We start from the raw sequence: 18,344 nt of genomic DNA, 5'->3' as shown, positions 1-18,344 counted from the left end.
ACGATATAATTCTGACTTCGGTCTTTACTACAGAGATGTTGTAGTTTGCAGTTATGATCACGGAAAGGACACTGATTACTTTTTCACTGCGGTCAAGCTATCTGATACTGAAATTTAACGCACTCCTTACAAAGGCTTTTACAGTAAAAAGTCTGGGAACCAATGACTGATTTGTAAGGACACTAACATCTGCATTGTGCACGTTTAAGTGCACATATTTGAATTGGAAAAATAATGAAAACCCTCACAGCTGTGTTTTAGAGACATAACTGAAGTTTGAGCAGCAGGAGAGTCCTCTAAAGTTTCTGAATAAGAATGAAAAAGTTGTGTTCAGCACATCCATGTCTAACTGTACTGGGTATCATACATTTTTATTGTACAGTTTGAGATAAATTTCAAGTTAAAAGTCTCATTTTAACTTTTTTCACATCTAAGTCAGCAGGGATGACTGTGATCAATAAGTATGAAGATACTGTAAGTCTAAAAGATTCAGATCAGGTGATTAATGGTGAACCTTCTAGCTCACATGCATGAACAGGAAGGTTAAGAGACTTGATGTCAATAATGTAAAAGAAAGTGTAAAGAATAATAACATTATTCTGATTATCTGATTACAAAACAAAACTTCTGCTTTTGCATGAGGTTTGTAGGTAAATTGTGTCATTCTTCCCATCTTTGGAGGACCCTATATTCAAAGAAAGGAAACGTGAGTTTCCAGTGCAACCACAGCGTGAGATGATGGTGGATATGTTTTGTTTAGTGATATTTTTGTTTAAGCTTCACATATGTTCTACATCTATCAGGAAGTGTATAGTAACATTTCTATGACATTGAGAACAACAGTGGCTGTTTTGAGTGGTACATAAAAAAAGTAAATTAAAAAAAAAAGTGCAATGTGAATCCAAAGCCAAATCTTCATCCTGTAACAGAGCAGTGTTAAAAGGAGGTACCTCATCATCAAGAAGAAAACAAAACAACAAGAAGTGCTACACCAGGTTAAAACAAAACTAAAATCCAATTTGAGTTGTAATAATACAAATATACAATAATATTACAATAATACATTTTCCATAGTTTCTGACCAGGACTGACTAGGTTGTGTTCAGGACATCAATGACTTTACATACTGTAAATCAGATTGCATGGAATACTGCAATACTACAGTATTAAAGAAATTTCCATTTGAAAGTTCCATATTAATCTGGTTTAATCAAACAATTATCAACTTTGAGATGTAATAATAACAAATTTCTCTATACGTTCAATGCAAGACTGACTGGTTGTGTTCAGGTATTCATCTATGAATACCAGCATACTGTAAATAAAATAAATAAAAAATCAACATGTACATTTGCAAGTCATTGAATTTTTGGCAATTCATTCACTAATTAAATATAGTTGCATTAGTAGTGGCTCATCATCAGTGTCAGATTCTTTATTCAGGGCAGGAGATGTGTGTCTCTGATAGCCTTGGCCTATTGGATGATCTTATATTGTAAACAGTTTAGGAGCAGTTGCTGCTCCAAACAACCGCAAGAAGTCTTGCAAATTCGAATATATAAGGAAAGGAATAACAACACAATGAATTACATTTTTTAAATGAATTAAATGCAAATAAACTATTTCACTCAGATATGTTTAAATTCCAAATGTTTTACTTGGTGTGCAAGAAACAAGGAAACATGTGAAGTTTGTCTGTCAATTGCTGTGGGTCGTGGATCGTCTGGTGGCGATTGCAGACTGTTTCTTTTGTTTGTGTATTGTGTAGCACTTTCTGATGTGTTGTTTTGTATGGAAGGTGTTATACAGACAAAGACTGGGTGGTCAATTGATTTTTTAAATTTTTACTTGTCACGAAATGGCAACTTAATGAAGCAGCAGGAAGGCGGGTGGTAGCAATGTTTGGTTCAGACCGGAGGACTAAGGCAGGTGCACAAAACGTTCCACCGCCACATTGGTCCGGGCAGCTCCCAAGAGCGATGCCGGAGTCATGTTCAGCTTGGGGCTGTACAAACCGTCGCACAGTTCAAAACAAATCTCACGGAGTAACCTTTCACAGGTACGACTTTATGGTTCTCTTGTTGGGTTCATATTTGGCCTTTATACGATTTTTGAGAGCTACGAGTAAGCTCTGAGCTAATGTTAGCCAGCTATGAAAGCTGAGACCAGAGGTGAATCAAAGTAAAATACGCCAGAAGTCCTTTCCTAACCACTTCTCCGTCGTTATGTGTGAAGGAACGGAGTGAATGACAATTAATGGGGACGAAAGAAAGAACAGCCACAGTGGCAAGAGCATTCGAATGCACGTACACCAGGCTACGTAATTTTTTCGACGGCGGGTATTGATGACGTAGGTCTACTGAGGATGGACTGCCAAAAACGCAGCAAATAGAATTTCGCCCCATGCTGGTTATATTAACGTTGACTAAAGAAAACCTTTTTCTTAAATGAGCCTTTTTCCGTTGATAAGTGCTCTATTTTATTATGTTATGTTATCATCATTATTTGTCATGATCGCATGAAATCACAGGGTCAGGGTTCTTCACCCTGGTCCTGGGGACCCACTGCCCTGCATGTTTTAGAAGTTTCCATGCTTCAACACACCTAATTCAAATGGTCAGCTCACCAACAAGCTCTGCAGAAGCCTGATAATTTGGATCAGGTGTGTTGGAGCAAGGACAATTCTAAAACATGCAGAGCAGTGGGTCCCCAGGACCAGGATTGAAGAACCCTGACTTAAGTCAATGAATGCAATATAGGAAATACATGTTTCTCCTACAAGTCCACAAATGTCATATTATCATTCATCAGTTTTAACCATGTTCATTTAAAAGCACCATGAGCTTTTGACATCACATATGCCTTCAATGCAGACGTTGTTGATGGTCAATATACTGTTTATTTATTAATTATTATTTCTCACCTAATAGATCTATTTAAAAATTACCAAGAAGTTCAATGAGCAACGCCATATATGCATATCTTTATCAAGTCTACTGCAATGTTTGCCTGAATTTGACTGTATGCTACTAATATTTTTATTTTTTTATGTTATTATTTTGTCTTTGTTTGCCCCAGTTTGGAAATCACTGGTGTGTATCCAGTGTAAAATATAATGTTAAAAGAGATACTGTATGAAATTAACTAATCAAACTGCTCTTATATACAGCTGCCACTGGAATACTTCCATGTCACTCCACTTATTTAGAAATTTTCATAGGCAAATGTGACGAATGGAAATCACCTGAAATTAACAAAATTACCCATATGTCTTTTATATTTGCATTTTTTTCTAAATCCATTTCAATCACAAGTATCAACTGAACAACCACAAATCTGATCAGACTGTATTTGTTTCACTAACCTTTCTCACATTACAAAGGTTTCCGAAAGAGAAAGAGTTGAGGAGGCAGTGGGAAGTGGCTGCACGGAGGGAAAGTTCTTCTACCAGCAAGTCTGCCGTGCTCTGCAGTGACCACTTCAAACCAGAGGACTTTGACAGGACTGGTCAAGTTGTCAGGATTAGAGAAGGAGCTAAACCATCTATCTTCGGTTTCTCTACTCGTCAGAAAAGAGTAGGTTTATCACCAGTATGTATGGATCTGATCACTATGAATTAATAACACATTGTGTTGTGCAATACCAGGGTGTCTGTGGGGTTTTAAAAGGTATTAAAAGTTGATCAATCAATTTTGGGAAAATTAAGGCACTTTTTAATCAGGATTTAATAAGGTATTACATTTTTCCATAGAGTTTGACTGCAAAAAGTATGCATGAATGTATTCATTTTCCTCCCCACGTTTGTTAAAAACAACGATGCGCAGGCATGCTCGCCCTGTAAGATAAACTCCAAAATTGTGAATGTTTTGATAGTTAAATATGTGGCGATAAGATCTTAAAATATTTTGAGACGGTCTTGAAAAAGTTTTAAAAGGGTATTGAAATTAACTTCAGGATTCCTGCATATAACCTGACTACACTGAGTATTTGTTTTCCACTATAGTCGGGGCCAACCAGGACAACACAAACCTCCATTAAGGCTGAGGAGAGCCTGTCAGTGGACTGTTCTCTGAGTGTCAACAAGACTGAACCTCTGCTTAATGCTGTGAGTATTTGTACTAACTCTGGCCCAAACCACTGAGGGGATTTTGGTGCTGGTCATGTTGAAATGGCATTTAAATAATAAAATAGGATAAGAAAATAGCAAAAATGTTCTGTGTTAGGTAAAAGAATACAGCAGGTCCAGTTGCTCTGTCTCTGTCTATTTAAGGCTGCAACTATTGATCATGATTGATTATAATCATATCATTTTTTGGGGTAATTTAACAAATTATTTGGTCCATAAAATGTCTGAAAATGTGTGTAAAATGTTGATGAGTATTTCCCTAACTGCAAAACGAGGATCTTCTCAAATCATAGAGGAGCAAAGTAACGAGAACATATTCAGATCGAGATTTATTGACATATTAATAATCAATTCATCAATTAGTTGTTGCAGCCCTATTGTCACTGCTCTAAACTGCTGTCATTGTGAGTGACAAAAAAAATCCTCCTTCTATCCACCAGGATCATTCCTATGCATTGCCTGCATCTCCCGCTCTTGTCAAGTCCAGACTCAGTGAAGCCTTGGTTCGTGTGGAGCATCTAGAGCGAGAGATGAGAAACTTGAAGGACAGAGAAAGGAGAGCAAAGATCAGAGTGCACAGTCTTCTGAAAGATCTGCAGGAGAAGAAACCTGTGAAGAAAGAGCTGAAAGATGCTTGATTTTGTTTTCTTTTTAAAGCGAAAATAAACTTTTTCCGAGAGTCCATCAGCTACTTTCCATGTGAGCCAGGTGATGGTGTCCAGAAAAGGGACTGGAGAATTGACACCCATCATGAACCAGTCTGACAAGTGTCCATGGATTATGACTCATGGATCAGACTGGCTTTAGAACATCGCCATGAGTGTGAATTATAATGGAACTTCATATGATCACAAGCTCTTCCCTCGTGTCACGAATCGATGCAGACTGTTTTCCAGAAGTCAAAAACTTTGATATGCATACAAAAGGTTTTACTTTCATGCTTCATTCACCCTACTGTTTTCATTAAAAAAATGATATTTCTGCTGTCCACATTACAGCAGGAAACAAAAGAGATAAGCGGAGCTCGTGGCTCCGTATTTGATGGCAAACATTGGGACAGAGTTTTAATCTGGCAGAAACAAAAGAAGTCAATGACGGTATTGTTACTCGCATTCGCTTTCTGACCGTTTCTTATCGACAATGACTTGAAGATCAGCTGTGCACGAAAACACTTCCTTTCAGTTTCACCTTGTCATGAGCCTCCTCACAGAAATCCTTATCCGTACTCTTCACCACTGTTGACTGTTTTTAGCTGTACTCTCTGAAACCAAGTAAAAAGAGTATCGACTTCCTGTTTACACCTGCAGGTGCATGACCAGTGTACCTGAATGGTCACACGTAGTGTGAATGCAGATTTATTTTTCTAATATGGAGCTGAAATGCTTGATTGTTTTTTTTTTTTAGATTTGATTTGATTAGAAGTGATCAGTGTTAATTTAACGTCTGAATGCACCCAGTGCTTTATATCTGATCACTTAAAGCACCTGTTTTTGGGACATATGTTGCCACATTATTTTGCACATTTTTGCAATTTGTCCTCAGGACCGATTATGATGTCCTTTGACCTGCTGCAGTTTCATTAACCCTCACCTAAATGTTGACTCATTTGTAGCCACTGCCACAGTACACTAATTAGCTCATGATTGTTTTTCCCTAATGGTAAAAATGTTGTGTCCTGTTACAGCAGCATGACTAGTGCTTTGATTCACACATCACCTTCTGACCAGTCACTGGCACTGAGATACAGACACACACCACACACAATGACCACGGACATGTCTGACTTGTGAGATCCACCCATGAGTGGTCACAGGAAGCACAGCGAAGTCTGAGTCTATACATGATCCCCCATCAGTTATTATTACTCAGGTTAAATCTCAGTGAAGGACAGCCTTAAATGTGTGTAGTGCAAATTGTTTTGCACACTTTGGATTTTTTTTACTTGTAATAATACACTGTGCATATGTGTGAAGTGAAAAAATGAAACAATTGTGATGAGGTTACTGAACATCTGTAATAAAAGTATGTTACTTTACCTCCTTTGTCATCATTCCTTACATATAAACAAGGAGTGATTTCATTATACAGGCCAACATGTTTTAAAGTTGATTACTGGATTTTTACAATAACCAATAAGTCATTTTTCTTGGGCCAGGTCAACAGTCAACATCGCTCTGAACAAGGATCCATTGAAGTTTTTAACAAACCTCTTAAGGAATATTTTGAATTCATGTTTTGAAATTGAGGAAATGATCCACTCGCCAGTATGCACAGTATGACAGTGGGAGGGGTTAGGGTTAGAAACAAGTCATTATAAAATTTCAGATATTGATATTGTATCAAAATGGTTTGTATTTATACAGCATTTTTATAGTCTTGACCACTTAAAGCTGCTTTATTACAGTTTTGCTTTTCACCCATTCACACTCATTCACTCACACTTTCATTCAGCGCATCTATGTGCAGCACATTTCCTATCACTCATCTTTCATACCCATTGACAAACAGAGCCAGGTACCAAACCCACAACCTTCAATTTGAAAGACGACTCACTTTACCACTGAGCTACTGTTGCCCAGACTGAACTACTGTCAGCCATGTGTATCCATAAGTTAAAAAAAAAACACACCAAAGATACGTTAGAAATGTGGAGTGATGGTCTTTTTTTATTTCAACTCGGTATCTGAGGTACATATTTACTGATTGCACGCAAATGATTCCAGGCTACATGTACATGTATGTTCCTCACACGACAGCACGACACACGGAGAACACTAACATCAACATGACATAACAGACATGCACAAAACAAGGCAGTGACGGAGAGTCATGGCTGATGACAAACTGCACTGAGCAACCACTGTCCTCAACACAAGAAAGAAGCACAATGGAGTGTTATATCACTGGATGGAGTCGGGGGGGTGAGGAGGGGACGGGGAGGAGGCAGGAGAAGGAGTGTGCAGGTGAGGAGAGGTGAGAAGTAAAGGGGGAGGAAAAAGGAGAGGGAGCAGAGGGGCTAATACCTAGGATTTAAGACAAATTGTAACACTGAGCACCATAATAAACAATAAATAATATTTTCAGTATTGACAATTAATATCAACAATCTCATAAATAACATTATTATCCCTTTTTAAATAACATGTATGTCCTTAAATCTCTCTCTCGCACTCACACATACACACTCTCTCTCTCTCTCACACACACAGACGCACACACACACACACACCTTTTTTTCTTTTCATTCTTTCTTTCGTACATTTATGTCCAGTGTTACGAGAGGAATACTGTAGGAGCAGGGACATGAGTTTATCTAAAGGTGGTTTAAAGGTGATGCTGAGCATGTTGGGGGTCACATGCAGAACTGATACAGTATATTATCTACAAGTGTTAACTCCCCTCCCCCCTCCCTTACCCCTTCCTATCTTTCTGTATCTCCTTTTTACACCAAAACACATCTTTCCGTACTCATAATTCTCTCTTTTTCTATTCAATCGCTGACTGGCCAGCCCCCCCCACCCCCCATCTCCCACCCTCTCCCCTATATTTCTATGTCTTGTCTATTTCAGGTCCCCGGCGTCTCCCTGGATGGTCTTTTTGATGCGGAGCAGCATCGTGGTCAACCACTGGTCCAGACGAGACACTGAGTCGAAGTCCTTGACGGCCTCCGTGAACGCCTCGCTGTTCTGCTCCTCGTGGGCGTCTAGGAGTTTCTAATGCGATGACATGTAAAGACGACCTTTTTGTTTAGTAACACGGGATCAGTGACTCGGTGAGATTTAATGTTCCAGTGTGTGTTACATTCACTGGCTGATATAAGTGTGTTTGTGTGTGAGTGCATAATTTATTTATATTAATAAAAAATAAGCCTTTTAAATGTGCTTTAGGCAAGGGCTTTACTTTACAAAGGCCGCCATTTTGTGCCGCCATGTGTCTACAGCATTGGACAAACCAGTGAGTGTGAGTTTTGTGCTTGAAAAGGAAGCCTACTAAACAAACAATGAAGAAAGTGACCCTCTGATATTGCTCTAATCTTCAATGTCACCATCAGGTGTCACTATTTCTTACACATGGACCTTTAAGAGACTTGGGCTACGTTTACACTAGCGCGGGTATTTTTAAAAACGGAGACTTTCCCCTACGTGTGTGGCTTTGAAGACGATTCTTTCTAAATACTCCGGCAAAAGTGGAGTTTAGGAAAACTCTGTTTTAGGCAACCTACGCTCCAAAAGTGCGATCTTTTTAATTAGGTTATGATCATGGAAGCATTCCGAGCATTCTGTTGTTGCAAGCATTTTTTTTTGCTGTTTTTTTTGACAGCTCCTATATTATGTAGAGGAGCAGAGACGTATTAGGGCTCAGAGGTCAGCAATTTCAGAACTTCACGAGCAAGACCGCATCACTGCCAGAGTCACCGGTTTTGGATCCGACCTGGGCAGACTTCTTTCTGGTGGGAGAACTTTGAGAATGAGTTTATTGTCCCGGAGGAGTGGCGAGAGAATTTTAGGATGTCACGATCATCGCTGTTGTCACTCGCTGAATTGTTACGTGCATACAGGTCAGCCATTGTTGTCGATGAGGATTCTGATTGGCTTGTATGGCTTTCTCCTTCTTGCTACACAGGCTTCGCATAGTTATGATGGCTCCCGACAGCATATTTATGCGGGTTAATATAAACTGAAACTTTTTCGAAAACGATGATGTGTGCACAAAGTTATTTTGGAAAACGAAGGGAAGAAAATATAAATTTATCAAAAATATCCAGCTAGTGTAAACGTAGCCTTGGAGTTATTGGAGTACCTTGATAAGGATGCTGATAATCCATTAACCACATTTTTTTTTGTATTTTGAGTGTTTTCACACATTCTATTCCAGGTATTCCCAAACTTACAGGTGCTGTAACATTTTTACTGTCCATTATTGTTGCTTTGTCTCCTCTCGTTATGTGATAACTTTCGCTGCCTGTTTATTTAATTTTTTTTAGTTCTAGCATATTAGAAATTATATTCTATTATTTAAAATAAGATAATTACTGTGGACAATCCCTGTTATTAAGTATTAACGTAAGGTTTTGTATGTTATTGTACTTTTACTTTATAATGTAATAATGTAATATATGGTTTGTATTTCTGTATTGACATTTGTTTGATGAATCAAAACCATCAATTAATTTTCAGTGAGGTACACATTTGAATTCAGCATCTTTATGTTTGGAAAAAAAACAACTGAAACTTCTCATCTTAAAAAAACAAAAAAAACTGACATAAAGCTGTGCTACAAACTCAAGACAAGATGTACCTTTAACAGTTTGAGCTCTCTGGAGTCTGAGAAGGCTGGAAACATCTCCTCATACTTCTCAATGGCCAACTGGAAAACACATGTTCACAAGTACAGATAAGCTCCACATACAGTACATTATGTGTGTGTGTGCGGGTTTGTGTGTGTGTGTGTGAGATTACCTTAGCGTTCAGTTCGTCCACTATGAAATGACACAGTGAAGCCTTGAAGAAATACTCTTTAGCGTTGTACTTCAGCAAAGGATTGTCCATGGTGCTCATAGCAACCTAGAACAAAACAAACACACACACAATAGTGCATTATTATTATTATTATTATCTCTCAGACACAACATTAACTGCACTGCACTGCAGGATACTGTGAACTATACACGCTGCATGTGCTCAGCTCTTACCTGTTCATAGATTTCAATGGCTTTCTGATACTGTTCCAGCTGAGCACTGTAGTGTCCCACCTTCAGGAGACATTTGTTGGCTGAGCTGAAAAGAAAAAGTCAAAATAGTTGTGGATTTAAGGTTCTGTAGGCAGGACTTTTACTCGCCTTATCTATGTGAGGCAGGTATACCCACTGTCCATTTTATTCAGTGCCCTGTTATTATGCTGTCCTCTGGGACACAATAATAGCAAGAAGTCGCTGAAACACTTAGGGTGCTTTCACACCACTTTCGCACATTGCTACTTGCTCTGATCTTCGTTTATTACATTCTCTGTATTGGCCATTTTTGGCAAAATATCCAATTTGAGAATGAGTCGCGGCTGCGTCTGGAGAACAATCTGCTGATGCACTGGAGTCGGCGAAGACTTATAGCGCGTCATTTCAGGCAGAGGAGACGCGCTATTTTCATGAATGTGGTCGTGCTAACTATGAGACGAAGATTGCTCCAAAGACCTACAACGTAGGCTATGTCCATGGCATGTACTGCAGAATATGGTTTGGACCCGAGTTTGCGTTCTCACCAGAGGGACCGCACCAGAGTCTGACATTTGGTGCGGAGTCAAGCGGGCCGAGACCACCTCTTTTTAGCAGTCTTGGTCTGCTTGATTTGGTGCGGACCTGAGTGCGATTGATGCTTTCACACCAACGAAAACGAAACGAACTAGAGTTTTTGGTTCGAATGGATCGTTTGGTGCGCACCAACTGCTGTTGGTGTGAAAGCGCCCTCAGATACTGTTGTTGTTTTTGGCTGCTCCCTTCAGGGTGTTGACACTAGAAACAAACAGTAGACTCTCACAAGAATGGGTGAGTGTCAGGTAGTGCACCCTGAGAAATTATTATTCTGGACCATAATAATGAATATAATATAATAATTTAACAGAGTATCGGCATCTAGTGCAGGTACTTGAAGTGCAGGAACGCAAATAAAAGTTCCAGAACTCAAAATAGTAAGATTAAGATGTGGCAGCACTGCTGATAACCTTTGAGCACAATCTGAGTGTGGACGAGACTTCTGTACGTCCTCTGAGCTCTGTTTACAAGCTCTGACGAAATCCGGCTGCTTTGCTTTTCTGTTCTAACTTATATGTATCGAGATCTTTTGAGTGGAATGACTGCTACACCATTAGCGCCTGTTGGTATATTTGCATAATTAATGTAATGTAAGACTGGAAAGATGTACATGTCCTGACCTCTGACACATACAACATGAGCATGAGCATAAAACTCAACACTCAACTCATTTTTCCAGTGATCCCGCCTATTGCAAATGAACTAATCAACAACGTCCGTTCAGCTTGAAAAAATGTAAAACAGCACAAGTACCTGTTAGATTCCTCTCCCTTGTAGTAATCTGCTGCCTGTTCATAGTGCGCGATAGCCTGAAAATACATTTATGTTAATACCAAACAAAACAGTATATTACAGTAACAGCTCCTAACCCTAACCCCTAACCCTAACCCATGTAAAAAAAACAGAATTCATTTTTACCTTCTCAATATCAACAAGCTCAGCCTCATAAACCTCAGCTATAGTGATGTGATGTTTGGCTGCAATGGTGAAACGACCCTGTAATCGACACACAAACACACAGGTTATTAATAACAGACTGTTTTTTTTACAGTGTTAAGGTGTTCGTGTCAGGTTCTGCAGTCTACATTTTAATAATGTTCTCTACTTTTTTATGTGTTTTAAGGCTTATTTTATTCTGTGTTTATTTATATTATGTGAATTCTATGTTGTTTGTGAGATGTGTATTGATCTGCAGCACTTTTGCCAAAGACAAAAAGCCCCTCTGAGGACAAGGAAGGCTATTTAAATAGATTTGATTTGAGTTAATGGGTGCAGCAGGTGAATGGTTGAGTCAGATCTTACCATGTCCGTGTAGATGTCGATGGCCTGATTTAGACAGTTAATGGCCTCTGCAAACACACAGACCAGACATTATTACTACATTTGCTGAGGTCACCCTGATTCTTCACTTTCACTTTCCTCCCTGTGCGAATGCTAACCTGCAGTGCTAACACGGCATATTATAAAGCTGATCACGGGGAGAGCTGCAGTCACCTGAACTATATAGCAATTTACCTCCAGCAATTCAGAACGTGTGAGAATTATAAGGGATTGCTCTGGTTAGACTGGTTCATAACTCTGAACACGCTGTATATCACTAATGACATCTTGCCTATAACTTGTTATTTCAATAATCAGTGTGAACTGATTTGCCACTGGTTTTTTATTCTCTTTTGAAAAAGTCAATTTACTTAAAGTAAAGTAAAAAATGTTACTATACTATATATTTCTATTTTATGATGTTTTCACGTGCAGTTTGTAGTTTTTTTTCACAAACAAAACAGATTAAAGTGAAAAAAAAAATAACATCACTCATTTATACGAACATCTTAGTATTTAAATGATGATCAATCAATAATATTGAGATAATAGATATGAACATTGGGCCATTGTCCATCATGACTTCTTTAAGTTCTATGATGAGTAAATATGGTTTATACAAATTTAAACAAGGATTTATTTAGTTATTCATTTTTTAAACAAGGTCATAGACTCTACAGTCACAGATATGGAAACATAATACATAAACAACATGGGTGAAAGCTGGTGAATGGAGATGTTATACATATTATAAGATACTTTTTTTTTATCATTTCAAATATCTTGTAGTATAATGTACATATTTTTACAACCTGTTGTAGTGCACTACTATTTATTATTCTTGTACAGGTCTGTATATATGTCTATTCTTTGTTGGCGCAAGTGCAATGAACCAACGTTCTCTACTGGATCATTAGAGGGCGCTGGAGAACAGAGAACGCCCTGGCCTCCTGTGGTCACTTCGATTTTATCACTCTTTCTTTTGGTGATTACTATCACTGTTGAGCTGACAAAGGACCACAAAACGTCAACAGCTCACACACACTCCATGTTTTTATCTCCCAGATGAGATTAACGTGTAATTTGAATGTGATGCCTCACCAAGTTGATCCTGGTGTGTGTGTTTGTGTGTGTGTGAGAAAGACAGCAGTGGTGGCTCACCCTGTGGGTCGGCCTTCTTGTAGGCGTTGCCGGCGTCGACGAAGCTGGTGGCCGAGTCCAGTTTGTTCTGGAGCTGCATGTGGAGCCGAGCGGCCTGACAGAATGCATTCCCCGCAGCTACACACACGCACACACACATGATCAAAACCAATGCAAATGTCAATCTGAATTCCGGTTCATGTCACAGTGGACCAAACAATTGTGATTATTTCATTCTTAGTCTCAGTGATTGTAGACGTCAAGTAGCAGAATCGTGAACGCACATCTGAACACATCATTCATTCTCAGTGTGAGCTATTATTAGCGCAGCTAAAGCTCACACTGAGATTCTGCAGCCATCGCTCAGTATGTTATTCTTGTAAAAAAGCTCCGTAAATGTTTCTTTCAAACTACCATTGGTGAACATGATAATACAACACTGACTGCAGGTGGGTGAATCATTTGTACCCAGCTAAAATGTGGATGTGAATGAGTGTGTGTGTGTCTGTTGATGTTTGTGTGGGGATGTGTGTGTACCGATTTGTTTTGTGTAAAGAATGAATACTCTACAAATGTGTCGTACAAACATGCATGTGTGTGTTTGGTGTCACCCACCACTCCAGTTCTTTGCCATCTTAAACATGTTGGCTGCTCTGGCGTACATTTCACAGGCGTCCTCCACCTTATGGTTCCCCCTATGAAACACACACACACACACACACACACACACACACACACACACACACACACACACACACACACACACACACACACACACACACACACACACACACACACACACACACACACACACACACAACAACAAACAAAATTAATAATTTTTATCTAATTTTATAGCAGCCTCTGGACCTCATGAGGCTGTGACATAAAGTAGAAGAAATGCTGCAGAGTGTTAGTGTGACGTTGATACATGAACACATACATGTGCATTAATATCTTTAATATATTATATAGAAACACCCTGCAGATGAAACGCCATATATTCAAACATCCTCTGCTCATATCAAGCATTAATTTAATCCATCCTAACCTGGGGTGCGTGCTGCATCAGAGAAAGCGAAGCAGGGAGTTGCCTGAGAGCAAGCCCATTTTCAGGGTTTCTTTTCATGAAGACAAACCAATCTTGTGTTTATCCAGTCTGAGTTTACAGATGTGTCCACTGATGCTGATACATTCATCACTCACTGATATACTATGTAAAGGAAACTGCAGATACGGCAGTTGTGAGCTCCCCTGAACTAGGCCTCATGCCCACTTGCTTGCTTCCATGGTTTTAGAGCTTTAGCAGAGTGAAACACACACAACAACAAAGAAATGAAAAAAAAAGAGGAAAATGCAACACTACAGATCCACAACCTGCTCCGCCACAAAATGACCTCATGCAAATGAACTTTCACTGAGGCTCATTAAAAAAACATGTTGATGCTCATGAGGGGGAAAACAGATGTGACCCATTTCAGGTTTGAGGGCACCTATATATAAAACATAACATTTTATATAACAAATACTTGGAATACTTGGTTTCATGGAAAACAGGAAACACCCTTGTGTTTTCTGCTTCTTTGGCTGACAAATGACACAAGTTATCCAGGTGTCAGTGAAAGTGAAAAGTAACGTACTGTAGACCACACATGAGCCTGTGACAGAGACACTCTTCCAGAAGTGGGATTGTCTCGGCCATCTGTCACGTATGAAGCATGTCTATATGCGCTCATCTGGTGGCATAAGCGTAGAACAGAGAGTGCCCATTTCAAAAATGGTACACCCTGATCTGGCCTGTGTTTCCACTGCAAGGTGTGAGGGCTTCTGTCGCACTTAAATGATGATTCTCTGTCGATAAATCAATGGACTGCATTATGTCGAACTCCGCCCTGCAGGAGCCGGACCACTGTGCTTGGTACTGCAACGAAAGAGTGCTAAAAGTGAGAGAGTTTCTTTGGCAACATTTGACAAGTGTGTGGGAAACAGAAATGAACCAAACTGTACTGCTTGGTGGAAATGGGGCTTTAGAATTTAAACACCTGGAGAAGAGACTGAACAGCTGTTTGGCTTCAGCTTGTCATTATGATCATTATGAGTGCACAGTGCGATGACAGAAACACAGGATCCACACTGAAACTGATTCACCCATGAGCCTTGATTTCACTCTTATTGTTTTTTTTTGTTCAGGGTTGTGCAAATGACAAATGACAACTCAATTTATGGCACAAAGGAACTGTGTCATTCTGTAAGTAAAACAATAGGAACAATAGCATTTACCCATTATCTCCAGAGTTTTTCACAAAGTGTGCTTAAGGTGACACAACACCTGCTCTGAGGAAATACTTGTGTTTGTTTAACGAAGGAAAAATATCATGCAGTTGTACTGAAACAGAGTAGAGGAGAAAGCTGCTGATTTTGAGTGAAACACAATAATATTAAGTGCTATGCTTATGTTCCTTTTATTTAACTTTGTAACAGTCTAATGTTATTTAGCCTTTCCTAAATGATTCTATGGTTGAATCAATTCAACACAAAACACACATTCTGCCTAGTTTTGTTCATATGGACCACAGTAAAAATGTGGTGGCACAAGATGGCGGCCTCTGCAAAGCAAGGCCCTTGTCTAAAGAACATAATAATGACTTATTCTGAAGCTACAATAAATAGAGAAAAAACATTTTTTTAAGTGCAACTAAACCCACTCTTCTGCAGCTATCTTCTCCCCAAGGTCTTTGAAAAATGCCAAGGAGTGGGCTGAGACCTGAGTGGGGGAGGAAGTGGAGCAGTGAGGGGGCGTGGTTTAGTAGTGAACTCTGACACCAAGTTGCAGCTGCTTAAAGGCCCATTTATATTCCATTTTATGTCCTTCCGTCCCAAACGTTATCTCTGTCACTACCCTGCGTAACTGTGTCTTTTGTGTCGTTGGTATGGACTTTACACAATACTTCCCCTAGAGGGCAGTGCCTAGTGACTAGTTGCAGACAACAGCAAATACGGAGAGGTTATTTTATGGCACTTGATCCGAAATATACACGCTAACGGTTTTGTCGAGGTGAATGTGAGACCGCTGAATGGATGTCGTCCCATTAACATCACAAAGATTGAAATATGGTTCCGAACTACTTTCCACTATTTTTAAAGGGCTATACATGATTGGGCTATTGACTCTATGCTGCCCCCACAATTTCGAGTGGTGTTGCGCTGTTTCATCCGTAATAAAATGGCAGAATAAACACAAATTTCGGCCAAAGGCTCCACCCCTATATCGCTCTTTTGCATTGATTATAAATGGGTCTTAATTAGATGCATGCTGCTCTCACTATCTATCTATCTATCTATCTATCTATCTATCTATCTATCTATCTATCTATCTATCTAGATAGATAGATAGATAGATACTCCTACGCGCTCTCTCATCCCACTGGGGATGTAGAACGTTTACATGTGTGTTGCGTGACAGGACAGGCCATGACACGGACACGCACAGGCTCCATCATGTGTTATTATCTGTGACAACAGCTCTGCGCATTCAAAGGCTCCAGTAGCTGCAGCGACGCTGTTCGTTTGCACCCATGAAGGACACACGGTGAAGTTACACGGACAAGACGGCACAGAAACATGATGCAACACGATGACGACGACGACGACGAAGAATTCTAATTGAACGTGAGGAGGCCGCGAGTCGAGATCCTGTCACACACGCACGCACGCACGCACACACACGGGTACATTTTAGAATCAATAAAAGGGACATCTCAGATTCCCGGGGGAAGAAGACAAGCACAAACATTAGACAGGCTGTTACGGGCCCTGTGTGCGGGAGTCCCCCCGCCCCCATACCAACGCCGCACACACGCACACACACACAGGAGGGTAAATAGAGGAGAAAAATGAGGAAAGCGTCTTTTACCCGAACATCCCTCCCAGGAAGGATCCGGACGCTTTGACCTTCTTGTCAGCTTCAGCCATCAGCTGCATGGCCTCCTTCTCTTTACCGGAGTTGTCCATGGCGAACTGGGTCTGCCACTGGAGGAGAGATGGAAGAAAACGGGTCCGGTGTTCCGCAGTGGATGGAGAAGAGCGGTGGAGAGCGGAGAGCTGATGAGGAGGAGGATTAGGAGGAGGAGGAGGAGGAAGAGGAGGGAAGATGTGGTGCTGATGCTGAGAGGCTGCAGTCTCTTCCTCGACGGCGTGGGTGGAGCGACTTTTGTGACTCGTTGCCACCATCTGCTGGACAGAGTGGGAAAGTCCAGTCCCGTGATTCAGAAATTTGGAAAAACCTGGCAATCATGCCCCCTGCGATGTTTTGAAATGGAACTGCAGTAATGCTGAAAGTCACGATTGTACATATTTGACATAATATCACAGTTATTTTTCCATCCACTTACCTGATTTCCTTTCAGTTGATGTATCCAATTATCCATCCCCTGAAATTTAAAGGTGCATTATGTAATAAATCTAAAGCAACTGGCCATAAAATCCTCCTAATATGTCACAGAGACTCAGGAATAATGTTCATATAACAAACTGAACTCACAAACAACAACACTACAGCCAAAATATTTGCATTAAAAAAATATATTATACGGACCGCAAATCATGTTTATGTTTTGAAATCATGTTTTGGCATGTGGCGCCACCTACCACCGTCTCAGCTGCCGAGCAACCACGGGTTGCCAGTTAAGTCAGTGCTACGATGGTGGAGAAAACGAAACCTAAAAGACTTCTGTATTTTGAATTTGAGTGTAGTAACTGTTTTTGGCGCTTTTAAGCCAAAATGAAATACAACTGTGCGCAGCCATGAAAGGGTCCTCACGTCTCCCACGTTAGACCTCAGTGTCTCCCTCACTCAACAGTGTTCATTTGTATTTGTTAATCCCCTTAGAAATGACTGCAAAGCCACGGAATAATAATAACAGCATGTCGGATCGCCTTGAAACTTTATACCTGATTGATGGCAAATGGTCAAAATTCCGCAAATTGCCTTTGATGTGTGTTTTGGAAAAATCTGTCTTATTACAATGTGTAATGTACAAATTGTCACATTTTTTGTTTTAGTAAGACAAAACAAAAATAAGTTTGCTCATTTACATAAGGTGCAGATCGCCAAAATGGACAACAAAATTCAAATTGGCCGAATTGAGTTGAGGCAGTGGTCCCAATTTAGTTTTTTGCTTGTCTTGCGCGATCACAAGTTCCCACCAAGTTTTGTGAAATTCAGTGCATTTTACTCTTGGCTTGCTCCATCCATGTTTTTGATCTGTGCTTGACATTCATGTTCTATGGGATGAAACCGATAGAAAAGGTGAACTATTTCAACTCTGAATGTTTGCCCTAAATAAGCAAAACATTTTGACATATTATTTGTTGAAGTCAACTGAAAAATGAAGTAAGAAATCGGAGCAACCATGAAGGCAACAGTGAAGAAATGCTGACTCAGCGCTCCTAACT

The 18,344-nt window shown here is 39.9% G+C and overlaps 2 protein-coding genes across 4 annotated transcripts; one reads left to right on the top strand and one right to left on the bottom strand.

The window, feature by feature from the left end:
• Nucleotides 1–1,979: 1,979 nt before the first annotated feature.
• On the top strand, nt 1,980–4,764 carry LOC310934302 (THAP domain-containing protein 6-like; the record flags this gene model as incomplete). The annotated part of the gene is made up of 4 exons (XM_083897996.1): nt 1,980–2,059; nt 3,383–3,575; nt 4,004–4,105; nt 4,567–4,764. The coding sequence occupies 4 exons, from the start codon at nt 1,980–1,982 to the stop codon at nt 4,762–4,764; spliced, it is 573 nt and encodes a 190-aa protein (XP_083754122.1).
• A 2,922-nt stretch (nt 4,765–7,686) lies between these two features.
• Nucleotides 7,687–16,901, bottom strand: napba (N-ethylmaleimide-sensitive factor attachment protein, beta a; the record flags this gene model as incomplete). Of its 3 annotated transcripts, XM_083897758.1 has the most annotated exons (10): nt 7,687–7,839; nt 9,425–9,493; nt 9,586–9,690; nt 9,819–9,903; nt 11,184–11,239; nt 11,349–11,426; nt 11,733–11,779; nt 12,912–13,028; nt 13,506–13,585; nt 16,804–16,901. In XM_083897758.1, the coding sequence occupies 10 exons, from the start codon at nt 16,899–16,901 to the stop codon at nt 7,687–7,689; spliced, it is 888 nt and encodes a 295-aa protein (XP_083753884.1). The 3 variants fall into 3 exon arrangements, with proteins under 3 accessions (XP_083753884.1, XP_083753885.1, XP_083753886.1); XM_083897759.1 differs by lacking the exon at nt 12,912–13,028; XM_083897760.1 differs by lacking the exons at nt 11,733–11,779; nt 13,506–13,585; nt 16,804–16,901 and having other exon boundaries at nt 12,912–13,019.
• Between the last annotated feature and the right edge of the window lie 1,443 nt (nt 16,902–18,344).

The sequence above is a fragment of the Microchirus variegatus genome (assembly GCF_963457635.1).
Source record: "Microchirus variegatus genome assembly, chromosome: 11".
NCBI classification, from domain to species: Eukaryota; Metazoa; Chordata; class Actinopteri; order Pleuronectiformes; family Soleidae; genus Microchirus; species Microchirus variegatus.
This window is presented reverse-complemented; position numbering and strand designations above follow the sequence as displayed.